This window comes from Muscardinus avellanarius (genome assembly GCF_963383645.1).
Source record: "Muscardinus avellanarius genome assembly, chromosome: 20".
Lineage (NCBI taxonomy): Eukaryota > Metazoa > Chordata > Mammalia > Rodentia > Gliridae > Muscardinus > Muscardinus avellanarius.
The window spans coordinates 6,965,672-6,982,382 of record NC_137806.1 but is presented as its reverse complement, the minus strand read 5'-3'; the positions used below and the strand labels follow the sequence as shown (position 1 = coordinate 6,982,382).

Here is a 16,711-nt window from a genome sequence, read left to right as displayed (position 1 = left end):
ATCAATGGACACAAACTTGATGGCTAAAATTTAAAGGCTGACCATACCAAATATGGGTGAGTTCATGGAGGAACAAAAGCTATTAATGGGAATGCAAAAAGTACGATGATTTGGGAAAACATCCTGGTGGATATATAATTTTTTTTTAAGGGCTGGGGATGGAACTCAGGGGCATTCGACCTCCAAGCTACACCCCCTGCTCTATTTTTTTATTTTATTTTTTGGTGGTGCTGGGGTTCCTGGAAGCTCTCTACCTCTGGGCTACACTCCCAGACCTATTTTATACTTTTTTTATTTGGAAACAGGGTCTCTTAAGCCAGCGCGGCTGGCTTTGAACCTGCGCGATCCTCCTGTCTCCGCCTCCCAAGCGTGGGGATTACAAGCATGCGCCGCCACGCCTGGCCTTTTTTTCTTTATTTCAAAACCAGGTCTCACTGAGTTGCAGAGGGCTTCACTCAGTAGCTGAGGCTGTCTGCGAACGTCACAGCCTCCCGAATGCTGGGATTCCAAGCGTGTGCAACCAAGCCCGGCTGGTTCTTCAGATATTAAACAGAGGTTTTTTTCCACAACTAGTGCACTCAGTTTCATGTTTGAATCTCAAAATAATTAAAGCAAGAAAATGAAGCCAGACTAAAATAGGTACAGTGTTTTTTTTTTTTTTTTTTTTTTTTGTTGTTGTTGTTGTTTTTTTGGTGGTACTGGGGTTCCTGGAAGCCCTTCTACCTCCGGGCTACACTCCCAGACCTATTTTATATTTTTGAAACAGGGTCTCTTATGCCAGCGCGGCTGGCTTCGAACCTGCGCGATCCTCCTGTCTCTGCCTCCCAAGCGCGGGGATTACAAGCGTGCGCCACCACGCCCGGCGGTACAGTGTCTATAACCTCATTTATACACAGTCCTGGAACAGTCAAAGTCATCTATAGTGACAAAAAGCAGGTTGGTGCTTGGAAAAAAGGAGGAGAGGAAGGATTGTAAAGGAACATAAGAACACTTCTGAGCACGATTACAATTTTAATCATTATTGCTGTGATGATATTGCAGGTGTCAAAACGTATAAGCTTGTACACTATAAGTCTGTGTAGTTTACTGCATGTCAATTTTACTCAATGGAATAAACAAAGATTAAGGTGGCCCTCAAGATTCTCACCTGCAGTCACTCACAGCTATCTAGGCCCCTCTTCTTGAGAAACGTTTTTCTAACCAATGCACTCCCTCTCAGCTGTACAATTAGATTGCATAAGACTGTCATCTTGCTAGTTCCTTTACCTCCTGCTAGTCTCTTTTTCTGGGTGCTGGAGATGGAAGCCAGGGTGTCACACCCACTAAGCTTGTGCTCTACTGCTTAAGCGCACCCCAGCCCCTCTTGCTGGCTTTGATGAAGGAGGTCGCTCTGTTGGAAAGACCCCCATGCCAGGGAACGGAAGACGGTCATGGCCACAGCCTGCAAAGGACAGATCCCCCATAACCACTTGAGCGTGGAAGCACATTCCATCCCAGCCCCAGATGACATCTTTGTAGCTTTATGCGAATTCCTGAAGCAGACAGCCCCACTAAGCTGTCTAGACTCCTGACGGGTTGAAATTGCATAAATTATTATTATTGTTGTTTGAGGTATTGGGGATGGAACCGAGGGACGTTGTACCTCTGAGCTACACCTCCACCACTATTTTTTTAGTATTTTTTGCGGTACAGGGGATGGGACTCAGGGGCACTGTACCCCTGAGCTACACCTCCAGCCCTTTTTTTGAAACAGGGTCTGAGTTGCAAAGGGCCTCGCTAAGTAGCTGAGGCTGTCTGCGAACCGAGATCCTCCTGTCTCAGCCTCCCGAATGCTGGGGTTACAAGCGTGCACCACCACGTCTGGCTTGCGCATTGTTTTAAACCATTCAGATTGTGGGCTATTTGTTTTACAGTAATGGAAAACAAACCACAATGGATCTAAAGTAAGCTAGCAAACCAAATGCCTGCAAAGAGCTTCACACAGTTTCCAGTTTGATTAAGATGAAAAACTCAACCCAAATGCTTGCGTATGGAGTAACTGTAATGCTCCCTTTAAACAAAGAGACATAAAATCTGAAAGCCTACTTTTCCTTAGATGACTGATTTTCTAACCTTGTTGGGATTTTTTCAGCAACTATTCACCATCTGCTTCCATTATTTTTGAAAGTTATCTATTATTGCATTAAAATTAGAAACAGCCTGGTGGCACACGCTTGTAATCCCAGTACTTGGGAGGCTGAAACAGGAGGGTTACAGGTTCATGGCCAGCTACAGCTACTTATGAGGCCTCCACAACTTAGTGAGATCCTGTTTCAAAATAAAGAATAAGAGAAGGCTGGTTGTGGTGGCGCACACTTGCAATCCCAGCATTTGGGAGGCTGACACAGGAGGATCGCAGTTCAGAGACAGCCTCAGCTTCTTAGTGAGGCCCTTTGTAACCTAGTGAGACCCTGTTTCAAAATAAAGAATAAAAAAGGGCTGGGGTGTAGCTCAGAGGTAAAATGTCTCTGGGTTCCATCCCCAGTACCAGAAAAAAAAAAAAACAAACAAACTAGAAACAATAGTGGGATTCATTGAGATCTGTTTGTACATTACATGATTTGTTCAATTTCATTGTGAGGTACCTTACTTTCCATACCACTCTCCCTCCCCCTCCCTCTCCTGTGCCTTTCCTCTACTTTAGTGGTCTTCTGTTTTTATGAGGTGCCTTTTTTATTTTTTTAATGACCCCTAGCTCCTACGCACGAGAGACAACATATGACCCTTGGCTTTCTGAGTCTGGCTAATGTCACTTAGCATGATATTCCATCTATTTTCCTGAAAATAACACAATTTATTATTACTGAGTAAAACTCCGTCATGTGTACATTCCACATTTTCTTACCCGCACATCTACCGACAGCCCCCTAGGGGTCTCACAAGTTGGGTATTGTGAATTGCACAGCTGTAAATAGGGGTATGCACGTATCATTACGGTATGCTGGTTTTAGTTTTTCTGGATAAATATTGAGTGATATAGCTGGGTCATATGGTGATTCCATTCCTAGTCTTTTGAGAAATACTTTCTTCTTTTCCTTTTTGTGGTACTGGGGTGTTCTACCTTTGAGCTATACCCCTAACCCCTTCTTAATTACTAAGTGTTAAGTCTAAGTTACTGAGTGCTGGCCTTGAACCTGTGATCATTCCTACCTCAGTCCCTACCTACTGCAATTCTAGGTGTGTGCCACCACGCCTGGCCAGGAAGTCTCCATAAAGATTTCCAGAATGGTTGTACTAATTTGCAATCCTACCCACAACATGTGTTTCCTTTTCCCTTTATTTTCTCCAGCATTTATAATTTGTATTCTTGATGATTGCCATTCTAACCCTAAACCTGAACAATTAATCAAGAAAAGGAAATTAAAGGGATACAAATAAATAGGAAAAGAAGTCAAATTATCTATTTTCAGGTGATATGATCTTATACTTAGAAGACAAAAAAAACTCTACTAAAAGACTTTCAGAGTGATAAATTCAGCAAAATAGCAGGATACAAAATCAAACAAGAATCAATAGAGCTGAAAAAGAAACAACCAGGAAAACAATCCCATCCATTAACAACAACCTCAAAACAAACAAACCACCCAATAGACCTTAGGAATAAATCAAACCAAGGAAATAAAAGACCTCTGCAATGAAAATTAGAGTGCACTGAAGAATTTCTAGAAGCCATTAGAAGGTGAGTGCAGGTCTGCAGTCCCAGTGACTCAGGAGGCCAAGGCAGGAGGACTGAAAGTTTGAGACAGCCTGGGCAACTTAGTAGACCCTGTGTTTTCAAAATAAAGTATTAAAATAAAAGGGTTAGGGAGCCGGGCATGGTGGCGCACGCTTTTAATCCCCGCGCTTGGGAGGCAGAGACAGGAGGATCGCGCAGGTTCAAGACCAGCCGCGCACGCTGGCTTAGGAGACCCTGTTTCTAAATAAAAATGTAAAAAAAAAAAAGTAGGTTTGGGAGTGTAGCCCGGAGGTAGAAGGGCTTCCAGGAACCCCAGTACCACCACCAAAAAAAAAAAAAAAGTTAGGGAGCATAGCTCAATGATAAAAGGTCCTTAGATTCAGTCCCTAGTACCAAAACAGGCAAAAACGTCCATGTTCTTAGATATACAAAATAAGTATTGTTAAAATGGCCACATTACCAAAGGCCATTTTACTGATTCAATGTAATCCCTATGAAAATACCAATGACGAGCCAGGTGTGGTGAAATTCACGTGTAATTCCAGCACTCGGGAGGCTTAGACAGTAGGACTGCAGGTTCAAGGTCAGCCTTGGCAACCTAGCAAGACTGTTATGTCAGCTTAGCAACTTAGTGAGGGTTTATTTTAAACCCTGTTTGAAAATAAGAAATAAACAAAGCTGGGGAGAGCTCAGAGATAGAACGCCGCTGGGTTCAATCCCAAGTGTGATACACGCACATCCCCAACAACAAACCAAAGACATTCTCCACAGAACTAGAGAGCGCTACGATTCGCATGGAAGAACAAAAGACCCAGAGTAATTACAGCAATCCTGAGCAACGAGAAGCATGCCGGACGCATCACAATACTCAGCTACCAATCATACTACATAGCAAAAATAAAAACCTCACAATAGTGACATAAAACAGATGCGTAGACCAATGGAATAGAAGATAAAAAAAAAAACCCACACAGATGCTGTGACCCGAGTCTTGACCAAGGTGCCAAAAATATGCTGGAGAAAAGACAGCTCTTAGCCACGCGTGGTGGCGCACACTTGTAATCCCAGTTCTTGGGAGGCTGAGACAGGAGGATCGCACAGGTTTGAAGCCAGCCTCAGCTACTTAGTGAGGCTCTCAGCAACTCAGTGAGACCCTGTTTCCAAATAAAGTATAAAATAGGTCTGGGAGTGTAGCCCAGAGGTAGAAAAGCCCCTGGGTTATACCCCCAATACCAAAACACCCAGCAACATTTGTGTGTGTGTGTGTATGTATATGTGGGGGGGTACTAGGGATGGAACCCAGGGGCTTTCTACCTCCAGGTCACATTCCCAGACCTATTTTTTTAAAATATATTTTATTTGTCAGGGTGACCTTTAGCATAAATAAACTTTTCAAGCGCCAGGCTGGTGGCACACGCTTGTAATCCCCGCGCTTGGGAGGCAGAGACAGGAGGATCGCGCAGGTTTGAAGCCAGCTGTGCTGGCTTAAGAGACCCTGTTTCCAAATAAAAAAGTATAAAAATAGGTCTGGGAGTGTAACCTGGAGGTAGAAGTTTTTTCAGGAACCTCAGTACCACCAAAATAAATAAATAAATAAATAAATAAATAAATATTTCAATGATAATAAACCTAGACCCAGCAAGTTAAAATAATAAATCATTAATTGACTCAAATAATTTATCAATAGAAAAAATTACCCCAAGGATAACATAGCAATTTTTTTAAGAGCAATTCTATATTAGAGTCCACATAGGAATGAGATTTATGAGTCTGATGTTGGATTAGGACATTCCAATGGTATAATTGTTGTTAATGGTTCATTTATTCAACCATGACAGCCTTACAAGATCTCAGTTTAGACCAGAGTAATCCAGGTTGGTTTCTATCTGTGTCTCCTAGAAAAGGAAAAGAGAAATAAGGCCAACCCCCTAAGCCACCTCTCAACTAGATCCATGATGTCATCTTCATCTAATACATTTCCTACGCCCTTCCCCAAAGCAGGGCTTGGTAAGGCGGCAGAGCTGGGGAGCTGCATCACAACATCAAGACTGCAAACGATTCCCAGAGGTTCCCTACTGCTCCGGTAGAACTTAAACACTAGAAAGGAAAGAGCAACCTAATAAAAAACATGGGGCAACTGAATCAAATAGACACTTCTCAGAGGAAGACACCAAACGGCCACTAAACGTATAAAGAAATGTTTGATGTCATTAGCAATCAGGGAAACGCAAATCAAAACGACGCCGAGACTCCATCTAACTCCAGTTAGGATGGCGATCGCCAAGAGTACAAACAATATTAAATGCTGGTGAGGATGCGGGGAACAGAAGCGTGCACACTGTTGGTGGGGATGCACACCAGGACAGTTGCGATGGAACTTCCTCAGAGGACTGGGAACAGAACCCCCGTGTGACCCAGACACGCCACTCCTGGGCATCTTTGCAAAGGGATGGAGGTCAATTTCCTTTCTTAACATATTTACAATTAACCGCCTCTTGCTACTCATTCCAGTTTTTTCCCACCATAGCATTAACAAAAAAAGCTAGGAATACACACACATACACACACACACACATACACACACACACACACACCTTTACAAACGACAAAACACTGTTGGTCCTTATAGTCTTTTTTTTTCTTTCGTGGTACCGGGGTTCCTAGAAACCCTTCTACCTTCAGGCTACACTCCCAGACCTATTTTATATATTTTTTTATTTGGAAACAGGGTCTCTTAGGCCAGCACGGCTGGCTTCAAAACTACGCAATCCTCCTGTCTCCCCTCCCAAGCGCGGGGATGACAAGCGTGCCCACCACGCCCGGCCTTATAGTCTTTTATAACCATTTGCCAATGCAATAAAAAGTCGGAGACTTGCTGGGCGTGGTGGGCACGCTTGTAATCCCCACGCACACTTGGGAGGCTGAGACAAGAGGATTGCAAAGTTTTGAAGCCAGCCTCAGCTACTGAGTGGGGCCCTTAGCAACTTAGTGAGACCCTGTTTCCAAATAAAGTATAAAAAAATAGGTCTAGGAGTGTAGCGCAGAGGTAGAAACCCTCTGGGTTCCTCCCCCTGTACCACCAGGAAAAAAAAAAATTGGAGACTTTAATAAACTCTGAAGTATAAATTGGCGCTGCCTTTCTGGAAGCCTCTATGCCCTGGAAGTCCCCTCCTCATTACAGAACCAGCAAAAATTTATCTATGTGTGCATAAAAAAATATATCCAGTTATGTTCAAAGAAGTCAAATAGTGTCAAACCAGAAACAAGCCAAGTCCCAATCCACAAAATGGATGGTGAAGTTCTTGTCCAATAAAATACTACTCAGTAATAAGAGAAAACCACTGATGGGAGCCACACTTTGGAGGGTCTTACGACCACAACCAAGGACTCAACTGCCCTGTCTACAGAGAGGTGGAGATCAGGTCAAACTAAGGTGACTGCAAAGCCAGTAACCACGAAGTTGCAATTTCCGGAGAAGCCATGTTTGGAAGGAGGTATGGAGGGGCCTTGGCGCCTGTTTCTTAAATTGACATGAGAATTACCCAAATATATTTAGTTTGGCCAGGCCCGGTGGCACATACCTGTAACGCCAGTACTTGGGAGGCTGAGAACGTAGTGCAAGTTTAAGGCCAGCCTTAGATATTTAGTGAGGCTCTCAGCAACTTAGTAAGACCCTGTTTAGTAAGGAGAGAGGAGAGAGAAAGAAAAAGGAAAAGAAAATAGGGCTGGGGTTGTAGCTCAGGGGTAGAGTGCCTAGAGCCAACCCCAGAGCTTCCCCCCAACACACCGTAAATAAGGTGCAAGGTGGATTTGCAAATGAGAAAACAGACTGACTGTTTAAATGATGGGATAGGACCAGGGGTGCAGCTAAGGAGTTCTTTCTAATCAAACCCAAAATACTGCAGATGTTTTGAAAATCAGCAATTGGAACGGAACCTGTTTTCTCAGCACTGGGGATGTGACACAGGGGCATTCTACCTCCCATTGACACCCCCAGCCCCAATTTATTTTATTATTTCTCAGTGAGAAGCAGGGTCTGAGTTGCAAAGGGGCTCACTAAAGTAGCTGAGGCTGTCGGTGAACCGTGCGGTCTTCCTGTCTCGGCCTCTCAAATGTTGCGATTACAAGCGTGTGCCGCCACGCCTGGCAGAACTGAACCTGCCATATAAAAGTCTGTGATGAGCACAGGGACTGTCTTTTGGCTCATCTTGGAACCAGCTGAGAGCGCTTTGGGCCGGGAGCCTGAGGAGCCGCCTGGTGGGCTATAGGGTAGACCGGTGCAGAGGGCCCAGGACACAGGCGGTGCTGGCGGCTGTCTTTCTGCCTTAGCCCTTCTGGGGAGTCCTAACTCTGGAGACCTGGACTTGACCAAACCCAGAAGGCCTCAGGAGAGGGCTCTGACCCTGGCAGGTGTGGATCCTCTTATTTTAGGACAGCTCCTGCCCCTAGTGGAGGCAGGCAGAGGGGCGTACCCCATAGTGCGATGGCAGAGGTCAGAGTGGCCCCATGTCCCCCGGTGGCCCCTAAACTAGCGGGCCTTTCTTTCTTCACCCTGGCCAAAGTGGTTGTGTATTACTGGAAATTGAACCCAGGGGCATTCTGCCTCTGAACTCTACCCCCAGGCCTATTTTTAATTTTGAAACAGGGTCTAAGTTGCTGAGGCTGGCCTTCAGCTTGAGATCCTCCTGTCTCAGCATCCCAAGTCCTGCAATTACAGGCATGCTCTAGCACACCCAGCCAGGCCAGGCTTTTTAAAGTCTTCAGCTAATTCACACCATGGCCACAGTTGAGAACCTTGGCCTGGCCCCGTTTCCCATCCTGACCCTGGCCACCAGGAAATGGAGGAGTTGGTCTATGAGGGTAATCTGAAATGGCAACATCCGGGGCCCTGAGGGGCCCCAACTTTCACACAGAACACCCAAAACTTGGAAGTAAGAAGTACCGACAGGGCTTCAACAAGATGCCAAAGTGGAATCTCTTTTTGTTGTTTTTTTTATTTTTAATTAAAAAAAATTTTTAACGGGTCTGGGGATGGAATCCAGGGGCATCCGACCTCCGAGCCACACCCCCTGCCCTATATCTTTATTCTTTATTTTGAAACAGGGTCTCACGAAGTTACAGAGGGCCTAAGTAGCTGAGGCTGTCCGTGAACCGTGATCCTCCGGTCTCAGCCTCCCAAATGCTGGGATTACAAGCGTGCGCCCCCACGCCCGGCTGGAATCTCCTCTTTATAATCTCACTCTATCCTTTCTCGCTCCCCAGACATTCTAAGATGGCGGTGGGGGACAATAAGGACCACCCCACGTTCAGAGTTACTGACACTCAGAAGGTAAATTCCTTGCAAACACTCCTAAGGCAAACAGATTTTGTGAATGGGGGCAGATGAAGTTGGAGATGTCTGCAGGAAACACAGACATGTAAAGGATTTGGATTTTATCTACATACATCTGGAGTGATCTGTTGAATCTAAACAGTGGCAATGTAACAGATACATTTTTTTTTTTTTTTTTTGGTGGTACCGGGGTTCCTGGAAGCCCTTCTTCCTCCGGGCTACACTCCCAGACCTATTTTTTTTTTATATTTTTGAAACAGGGTCTCTTACGCCAGCACGGCTGGCTTCGAACCTGCGCGATCCTCCTGTCTCCGCCTCCCAAGCGCGGGGATTACAAGCGTGCGCCATCACGCCCGGCTAACAGATACATGTTTGAACCCAGGGACAGATTTGTCTCAGTTGCACAGTGCACTTGGTGTGAGAACAGGGATCAGCGTTTGCAAGAGGTGCACAGGCTCCGGGGCTTTGGGGAACAGGCATGACTGACCCAGCTAGAGGATGGGGCTGCTCAAAATCTAATTCGGCCACAGGTACTCGGGTAAACACACATACACACCACGGAGGCTAACAGAGGGAACACTCCTAGTAGGCTGTGCCTGGAGACTTTTGTTCAGATTTTGATAAAAACACAACATATCTGCTTGTTGACAAGCTTTTCCGAGTGGAACCATCCCTTCACCCAGCATTCCCGAGTCAGGCCACCTCCTGCCCCTGCGGCTTATTGTGTAGGTCCTAGTTCTTTCTCCCCCGCGATGGGCAGCAGAACTTCCCCGAGAAATCCCAGATAGAAATGAAAGAAGCCAGCTCAGAGCGAGCGGAGAACGCGTACGGCCGGTGGGAGGAGGCCACCTCGTGTATTCTCGCCCAGGTCTGGAGGTCCAGGGCACCCCGCCTCGGACCTGCCCTGAGACTCAGGACCTCGCCGCTGCACTTGCAGCCAGGCGTCGCCCTCTTCCTGAAGTCTCAAAGCGCTTGGAAGGTGACTGGCTGTCCTGTGTCTTAGGTTATCCATTCATTTTTCCCCAAAATAGGAGTGATAGGAAGTACTGAACAGTTCTGCAAGGGAGGCCCGGGGTGAGGACAAATGCCACCTGCCCCGGACTTTCATCCCAGGTCCCAGCTGTGTGCACCAGTCGGTTTTGCACTTTTATGACGGCAGCAACAAGCGCAATGAAGGAAGCCCAGACATTTAAGTAAGGCTTGCTATAGTCTCTTAGAGGCAGTTCCGAAAATGACCGCCAGGTGGCAGAAGACGACCATCCTTTCTCTAAAACGCTGTGGGTTCTTAGAGGAGCCTTAGCTCTCAAGTCTTAAAGGAGGTCTTAAAAGTGGACCATGTGTGCCAGGCATGGTGGCGCACGCTTGTAATCCCAGATTCGGGAGGCTGAGACAGGAGGATCGCGGTTCACAGATCCTTAGGATTCTACTTAGTGAGGCCCTTTGTACTCAGTGAGACCCTGTTTCAAAATAAAGAATAAAACATAGGGCTGGGGGTATAGCTCGGAGATAGAATGCCTCTAGGTTTCATCCTCAGTACCTCCCCCCACACACTCAGTAGATTATGGGAGCCGGGTATGGTGGCACACGCTTGTAATCCCAGCATTTGGGAGGTGGAGACCTGAGGGTCCGTGGTTGACAGATAGCCCTCAGCTATTTAGCAAGGTCCTTCGCAACTCAGTCAGACCTTGTTTCAAAAATAAAAAGACTAAAAAATAGGGCTGGGGGTGTAGCTCGGAGGTAGACTACCCCTGGGTTCCGGGATCCCCAGTACCAGAAAAAAAGAAGAATGAATAGAAGTGGATGGCGTGAATCCACCCTGCACACCCCTCAGCTGGCCTGTGTCTGCACAGAGCAGCACAGGCCTTCAGACTGAGATGCTGTACCACTGTATGCTTGTCTCCCGTGCATGCTGGGAAGGCGGGGCCACAGATGGGGCCCACACCCAGGCTTCCTACAGGGAACAGCAGGCGAGTCTAGGCCAGAAGGATGAATAGGGGGCCGTAGGGTGGAGGCAGAGGGAGAACATTTCAGACAGAGGGAGCAGCTCCTGGCCCTGGTGGTTGGAGCCGTGACAGAGGCAGGTCGAAGCCAGGTCCCATCCCACGGGCAGGAAAGCCTTGCTTCTCCCTGGGGTACCCTGAGAGGAAATCTAGAAGGAGCAGAGGTGCTCAGGGCTCTTTACTCAGGACAGGAAGGTCCGTCAGCCCTGGCGAGACCCTTTCTTCTGTGGCGCTGTTCATCTGTGAAGACAAAGGACAACTGATTGCAGCCACTGGACGGGGAACTATTCTTTCTGAGAGCTCACCTGCCTGCCAGCGCTCCGAGGGAGGGAGCTTTTTCTTGGCTTGGCTTCCCTAAGTTGGTACCAAGTGTAAAAAAGCACTTCTCAGAAAGTACAGTGAGCCTGCAATCTCAGTGCTTGGGAGGCTGGGACGGGAGGATGGCAGGTTCATGGGCAGCCTCGGCATCTTAGCAAGTTCAGTGCTAGAACACCTTGGGTTCAATTTCAATCCCTAGAATGAGAGGAGGAGGGAGAAGAGGGAGGAGGAGGGGGAGGAGGAGGAGGAGGAGGAGAACAAGAAGAAAAAGGCCGCAACTTTGCCTGAAAGGTTCCTTTCTGGCTCAGAGGAGACCGGGCGATGGAGGCGAGAGGCGGCCGGCACCTCAGACCTGCACTGGTTTGGGAAGTAACAAGCGTAGGGACTTAGGGGAGAACCGCCAAGGAAGGAAACAGAACAGAGACAAACTGCCTTTCTCACTGATCAAAGGTAGATCGCTCTAATCCATTTGTAATTTTGAATCTGCCTAATCTCTGTGTGTGTGTGTGTGTGTGTGTGTGTGTTTTACTGGGGATTGAACCTAGGGCATTCCACCTCCAAGCTAGACCAACAGCCCTATTTTATATTTTATTTTGAAACAGTCTCGCCAAGTTGCTGAGGCTGGCTGCGAACCTGCGATTCTCCTGACTCCGTGTCCCGTGCACTGGAATTCAGACACACACCATCACGCTCCGCTTCTAGTCCAGAATCTGAGATCCTATTGGTGTAAGTGGCAGCAGCGGCAGCATCCCTAATGTGCCCCACAGAGCGGGTAACCAAGAAGACGCCTCGGGCAGCGGGCGCGGGGCTGTCTGTGTTTCTCTCCCTTGCAGAGACGCAGAGGGCTGTGAGGTCGGTCCCCAGCGCCCCATGTAGTGTGGAGTAGTTGCTGGTAAGGTTGGGGAATAAAAAAAAGTGCACTGGGTATCACAGCACAGAGACACTGGAGACACCAGAGGTGTCCTCCTGGGGAGCGGTACCAGCAGAACGTAATCCCAGTGAGTGGGAGGCTGAGACAGGAGAACTGCAGAGTTGAGGCTAGCCTCAGCAACATAGCAATCTCACTGGTAGAACACCCTGGGTTCAATTTCAATTCCTAGTATGAGGAGGAGGAAGAGGAGGAAGAAGAGGAAGAGGAGGAAGAGGAAGAAGGAAAGGAGGAGGAAGAGAAAGAGGAGGCGGAAGAGGAAGGAGAAAGAGATGGAGGAGGGAGAGGAAGAGGAGGGAGAAGAAGAAGGAAGAAGAGAAAGAGGAATAGGAAAAGAGGAGGAAGAGGAATAGGAAAAGGAGGAAGAGGAGGAGGAGAAAAAGGCAGCAACTTTGCCTGAAAGGTTCCTTTCTGGCTCAGAGGAGACCGGGGCGGTGGATGAGAGAGGCGGCTGATACCCCCAAACTCGCTTGGGGGTCACCCCAACATGGCTTGGACATAAGGTGGGGGCAGGGTGGGCCAAGTGGGCTGAGCAAAGAGAAGCTGAGGAAGCCCGGGCTGGTGCAGGCGCTCCGTGTCGTCTGTCGGGGTAGGGGGCCTTAGGAAGAGCTAGCCCTCTGAGAAGCGAGGGCCATGAGAGCACGAGAGGAGGGGGAGCTGCTGCTTGGACACTTCTGTCCACACTTCTCACGGCCTGACCACCCTCCTGGCTTTGACTTGCAACATGTCACCGGGTTTCTCACCATTAAGTCTGCGTCTAGACACGTCCACCCCACCCCACACCCCTCCCCTAGTCCTTCATAAAGCTTTATGCATTCATGTTACATCACACAGAGGCCCAGACGCGGCGTGTGAAGTGCACTAAAGTGACCCTCTCCACCCATGGCACCTCTATAGCAAATACACTTGAAAGGCGTCTTGTCACCAAGTATTGGAGACAGTTCTGGGGATTTGGGGCATTTTCAGAGGCTAAGAGATACTGCAGTTCTGGGCATTCTACCTCTGAGCTACATGTCCTGTTTTTTGTTTTTGTTTTTTTAATTTTGAAAAAAGGTCTCAGTTGTGGAGGCCCTAAGTTGCTGAGGCTGGCTTCGAACCTGCTGCAACTGGGACTACAAGTGTGCACAACCATGCCTGGCTCACTTTTTTAAAAAGTAGGTCTTAAATGCTTCCAACTCAAAAAGCACTTGAAGACTCTAAACCCGGGGCTCCTGAACAGGCTTCGAGTTGGACTAGCATTGGAAGACTCCCACAGCACCGGAGTCCCCAGATACCAGCCCACATCTAACAGGGACCGAGCAGCGGTGTCTACTCGGGCTAAGACGGCAGATGTGTTTATAAATTTGACCTTAAAGTTGGAAAGCTCGGCAGGGAGTTGGGGGCGTGCCGGTATGGGGAAAAGGCTTCAAAATGTATTTGAAAATAAGTTTGGTATTGGAAAGCCAGAGCTTGGGTGAGGGCAGGGACTCAGACAGGGAGGGACCCTGCGGAGTTCCAGGCACCAAGGGTGATTAGCAAGAAAATGGAGGGAGCCCAGGGTCTTTTACTTTTTTTTTTTTTCCATGTCTGGGGATGGGACCTAGGGGCATTTGACCTCTGAGCTACACCCCCTGCCCTATTTTTTAATCTTTATTTTGAAACAGGGTCTCGCTGAGTTGCAAAGGGCCTAAGTAGCTGAGGCTGTCCAAAAACCTCGATCCTCTGGTCTCAGCCTCCCGAATGCTGGGATTACAAGCCTGTGCCACCACGCCCGGCTGGTCTTTTACATTTTTAAGACAAGCAACGTTCCCCAAGGATGTGAGGGGGATCCATAAGCCTTCAAGATATCCCAGACTCCGATAATCAATGAACACATTTTGGGGGTAACAAAAGGCTTGGGGTCTGTACCGAGACAGGGCAGGCCTACGGGAAGGAATCCCCGCATCCGAAGACCCGCCCCAGAGGGGGCGGAGCTAGTCGGGTCAGAAGATGATTGGTGTAAAACTGCTCCGTATCCAAAACCTTCAGTGACTTATTTCCAAGTCACCCCACTATGTCACTCTCTATGACGTGGTATTTTAAGTTCTGTCCTATCTTTCTGTCTTTGTAATGATAAAATTGTTTAAGCTTACAGCAAAAAGGAGTTCTGGCTATTGTTTTCTACACATAGCTAAGAACAAGAACCCGGGCTTCACCTCACTGTTAGTTTCGGAGCCCAGCAGGGCCCCAGAAAGTTTTCACCATAACAGGGGGGACGTGGTAGCTGAGCCCTGCTCAAGTGTGAATTTGTCCCTTTATCAGGACCCCAGTCCTGTTGCTCTTCTGGAATCACCCAGAAGGTTCTCGAAGCTCTGCTCGCCCAGGCAGAACCTCTGAGCCCCACTGGGCAGGCGTGGGCCGGACCTCGGCGTGATGGTGGCCCATGGCCGAGTGGAGAACCAGGCTGTGAGCCCAGTCCAACCTGATATGGTAGAATTAAAAAAAATAAATAAAACTTTAGATAGAAAGGAGGCTCATGGGGAAGGGAAGAAAAGAGAACCTTAAAAATCTGAATTCTTCAGTTAAAAGAGCCTGGCTATTCTTAAGGCAAGCCCACACTTTTAAAAAGGATGGCTCAGGAAAATCCTGAGGCCATTAAAAGCTGAGCGCTTCACCCTTTGTCATGGCTCTGTTCCCCTCCAGGGAGATCCCCCAAAGCCAACTTTTTGCTAGCAGAGCCCCACACCCCACAGCCTAGCTCCACTCCTGACTCCTGGCCCGAAGAAATGATCTTTTGTGAATCAGAAGGCTTCAAAGAAGGAGCCTGCCCTTCCACCGGACCTGGCCACCCCTTCTCTAGTAAGCCCTATAAGAAAGTGGGCCTCAGAGGAGCTCTGGGCCATTTGGGGGCCGCTCAGCCATTCTGGGTAGTGTTTGAGCTCTTGGCCTTTCGCCCCATGGCCGCTCTTACGTTCTCGAGATGGTCCATATTTCCCTTGAACGTGTATTCTTACTTTGCTCAATTTCAAACCTCTGCCTTCATCTGACTATTGCATGTTGAAGTCTTTTTGCCACGGAAGCCAAGGACCTGGAGAAGTTATATTGTTCATGATACAACTTATGCAAGATGGAGTCCTGGGGTTCATCTGCTGTCGGGGTACATCCACAGTCTCCCCAGCTTTTACTATTAGAAGCTCACATGGAGAGGGGTGTGTGGCCGGTATGGCCCTGGCTCTAAGCAGTGAGCCCCCTCGCCACCTGAGCCTCAGCCCCTGCACCCTCCTCCCTGGCTCCACTTTGAGATGAGGGAGATCTTATCCCTCTCCCTTTTTTGCAATTGCCTGTGTGTGTGTGGGGGGGTGTACTGAGGACTGAACCCAGGGCTTTCTACCTCCAAGCTACACCCCAGCCCGTATTTTTATTGTGAAACCAGGGTGTCACTAAGTTGCCGAGAACCTCGCTAAATCGTGGAAGCTGTTCTCCAACCGGAAATCCTCCCATCTCAGCCTCCCGAGTACTGGGATTACAGGTGCCTTAGGATGCTCGGCTCCTGTTGAGTTTCTTTCGCTGGCAATCACTCTTCCAGACACAGATGACGAGAGCCCACACTGCAGACAGAGGCTTCGTGAAGGCGGCCCAGGACTAGCAGGAGGATGGCAAGACAGAACTGAGCTCCACAGGAGCCCTGCCGTCCAGGGCACGCCCCCCAGCCCTTTGGTAACTCATTGCTACATCCCCCTCCCCTGGGGCTGACTCCACCTCTCCGGCAGCAAGAACAGCAACACCCACGTTCATTTCCCTAGCGAGGGACTCAAAGCAGTACTGCCCGAGGGAGCGGTCTTGGGCATTTGCGGAGTCTTCGCTGTCCCAGTGACAAAGGTCACACTGGCATTCACCAGGTGTGATGGAGGATGCTAGACCCGCTCTGTTCCCACCCCCAGCAAGGCTGCGTGATCTGGACGCAGTTTTTCTGGTACTGGAGCTTGAACCCTGGGGTGTTCTATTTACAGAGCTACCTTCCCAGCTCCACGCTCTTCTCACTTTTAAGAATTTTTAAATTCTTTTTAAAATTTAAAAAGTTTTAAAAAGATTTAAAAATTTCTTAAAATATGCAATCTTCTGGGTGTGGTGGCGCATGCTTGTAATCCCCGCTTGGGAGGCGGAGACAGGAGGATCGCACAGGTTTGAAGCCAGCTGTGCTGGCTTAAGAGGCTGTTTCCAAATAAAAGTATAAAAAAATAGGTCTGGGAGTGTAGGCCAGAGGTAGAAGGGCTTCCAGGAACCCCAGTACCACCAAAAAAAAAAAAAAAAAAAAAAAAAAACAAAAAAAAAACGTATGCAATGCAATTCTCAGGAATGTGTAAGAGGGAGAATAGCACTCTGGTTTGAAGCTTTAAACAGAGTCACTCTCTTCAGTATTTGAGAGAAGTCACAGCACCCATATTTCTTTTCTTTTTTTT

At 48.0% G+C, this 16,711-nt stretch overlaps 1 protein-coding gene across 1 annotated transcript in view; it reads left to right on the top strand.

Annotated features, from left to right (window-relative positions):
• Positions 1–12,251, top strand: part of ARHGAP21 (Rho GTPase activating protein 21) — a gene marked incomplete at both ends in the record, with an annotated part of 142,686 nt that extends 130,435 nt beyond the window's left edge. The window contains 5 exons of the mRNA XM_080717184.1: positions 8,978–9,044; positions 9,784–10,026; positions 10,898–11,014; positions 11,674–11,815; positions 12,133–12,251. Of these exons, the coding sequence (XP_080573310.1) occupies positions 8,978–9,044; positions 9,784–10,026; positions 10,898–11,014; positions 11,674–11,815; positions 12,133–12,251 (688 nt within the window). The remainder of the gene's footprint in view (positions 1–8,977; positions 9,045–9,783; positions 10,027–10,897; positions 11,015–11,673; positions 11,816–12,132) is intronic.
• Between the last annotated feature and the right edge of the window lie 4,460 nt (positions 12,252–16,711).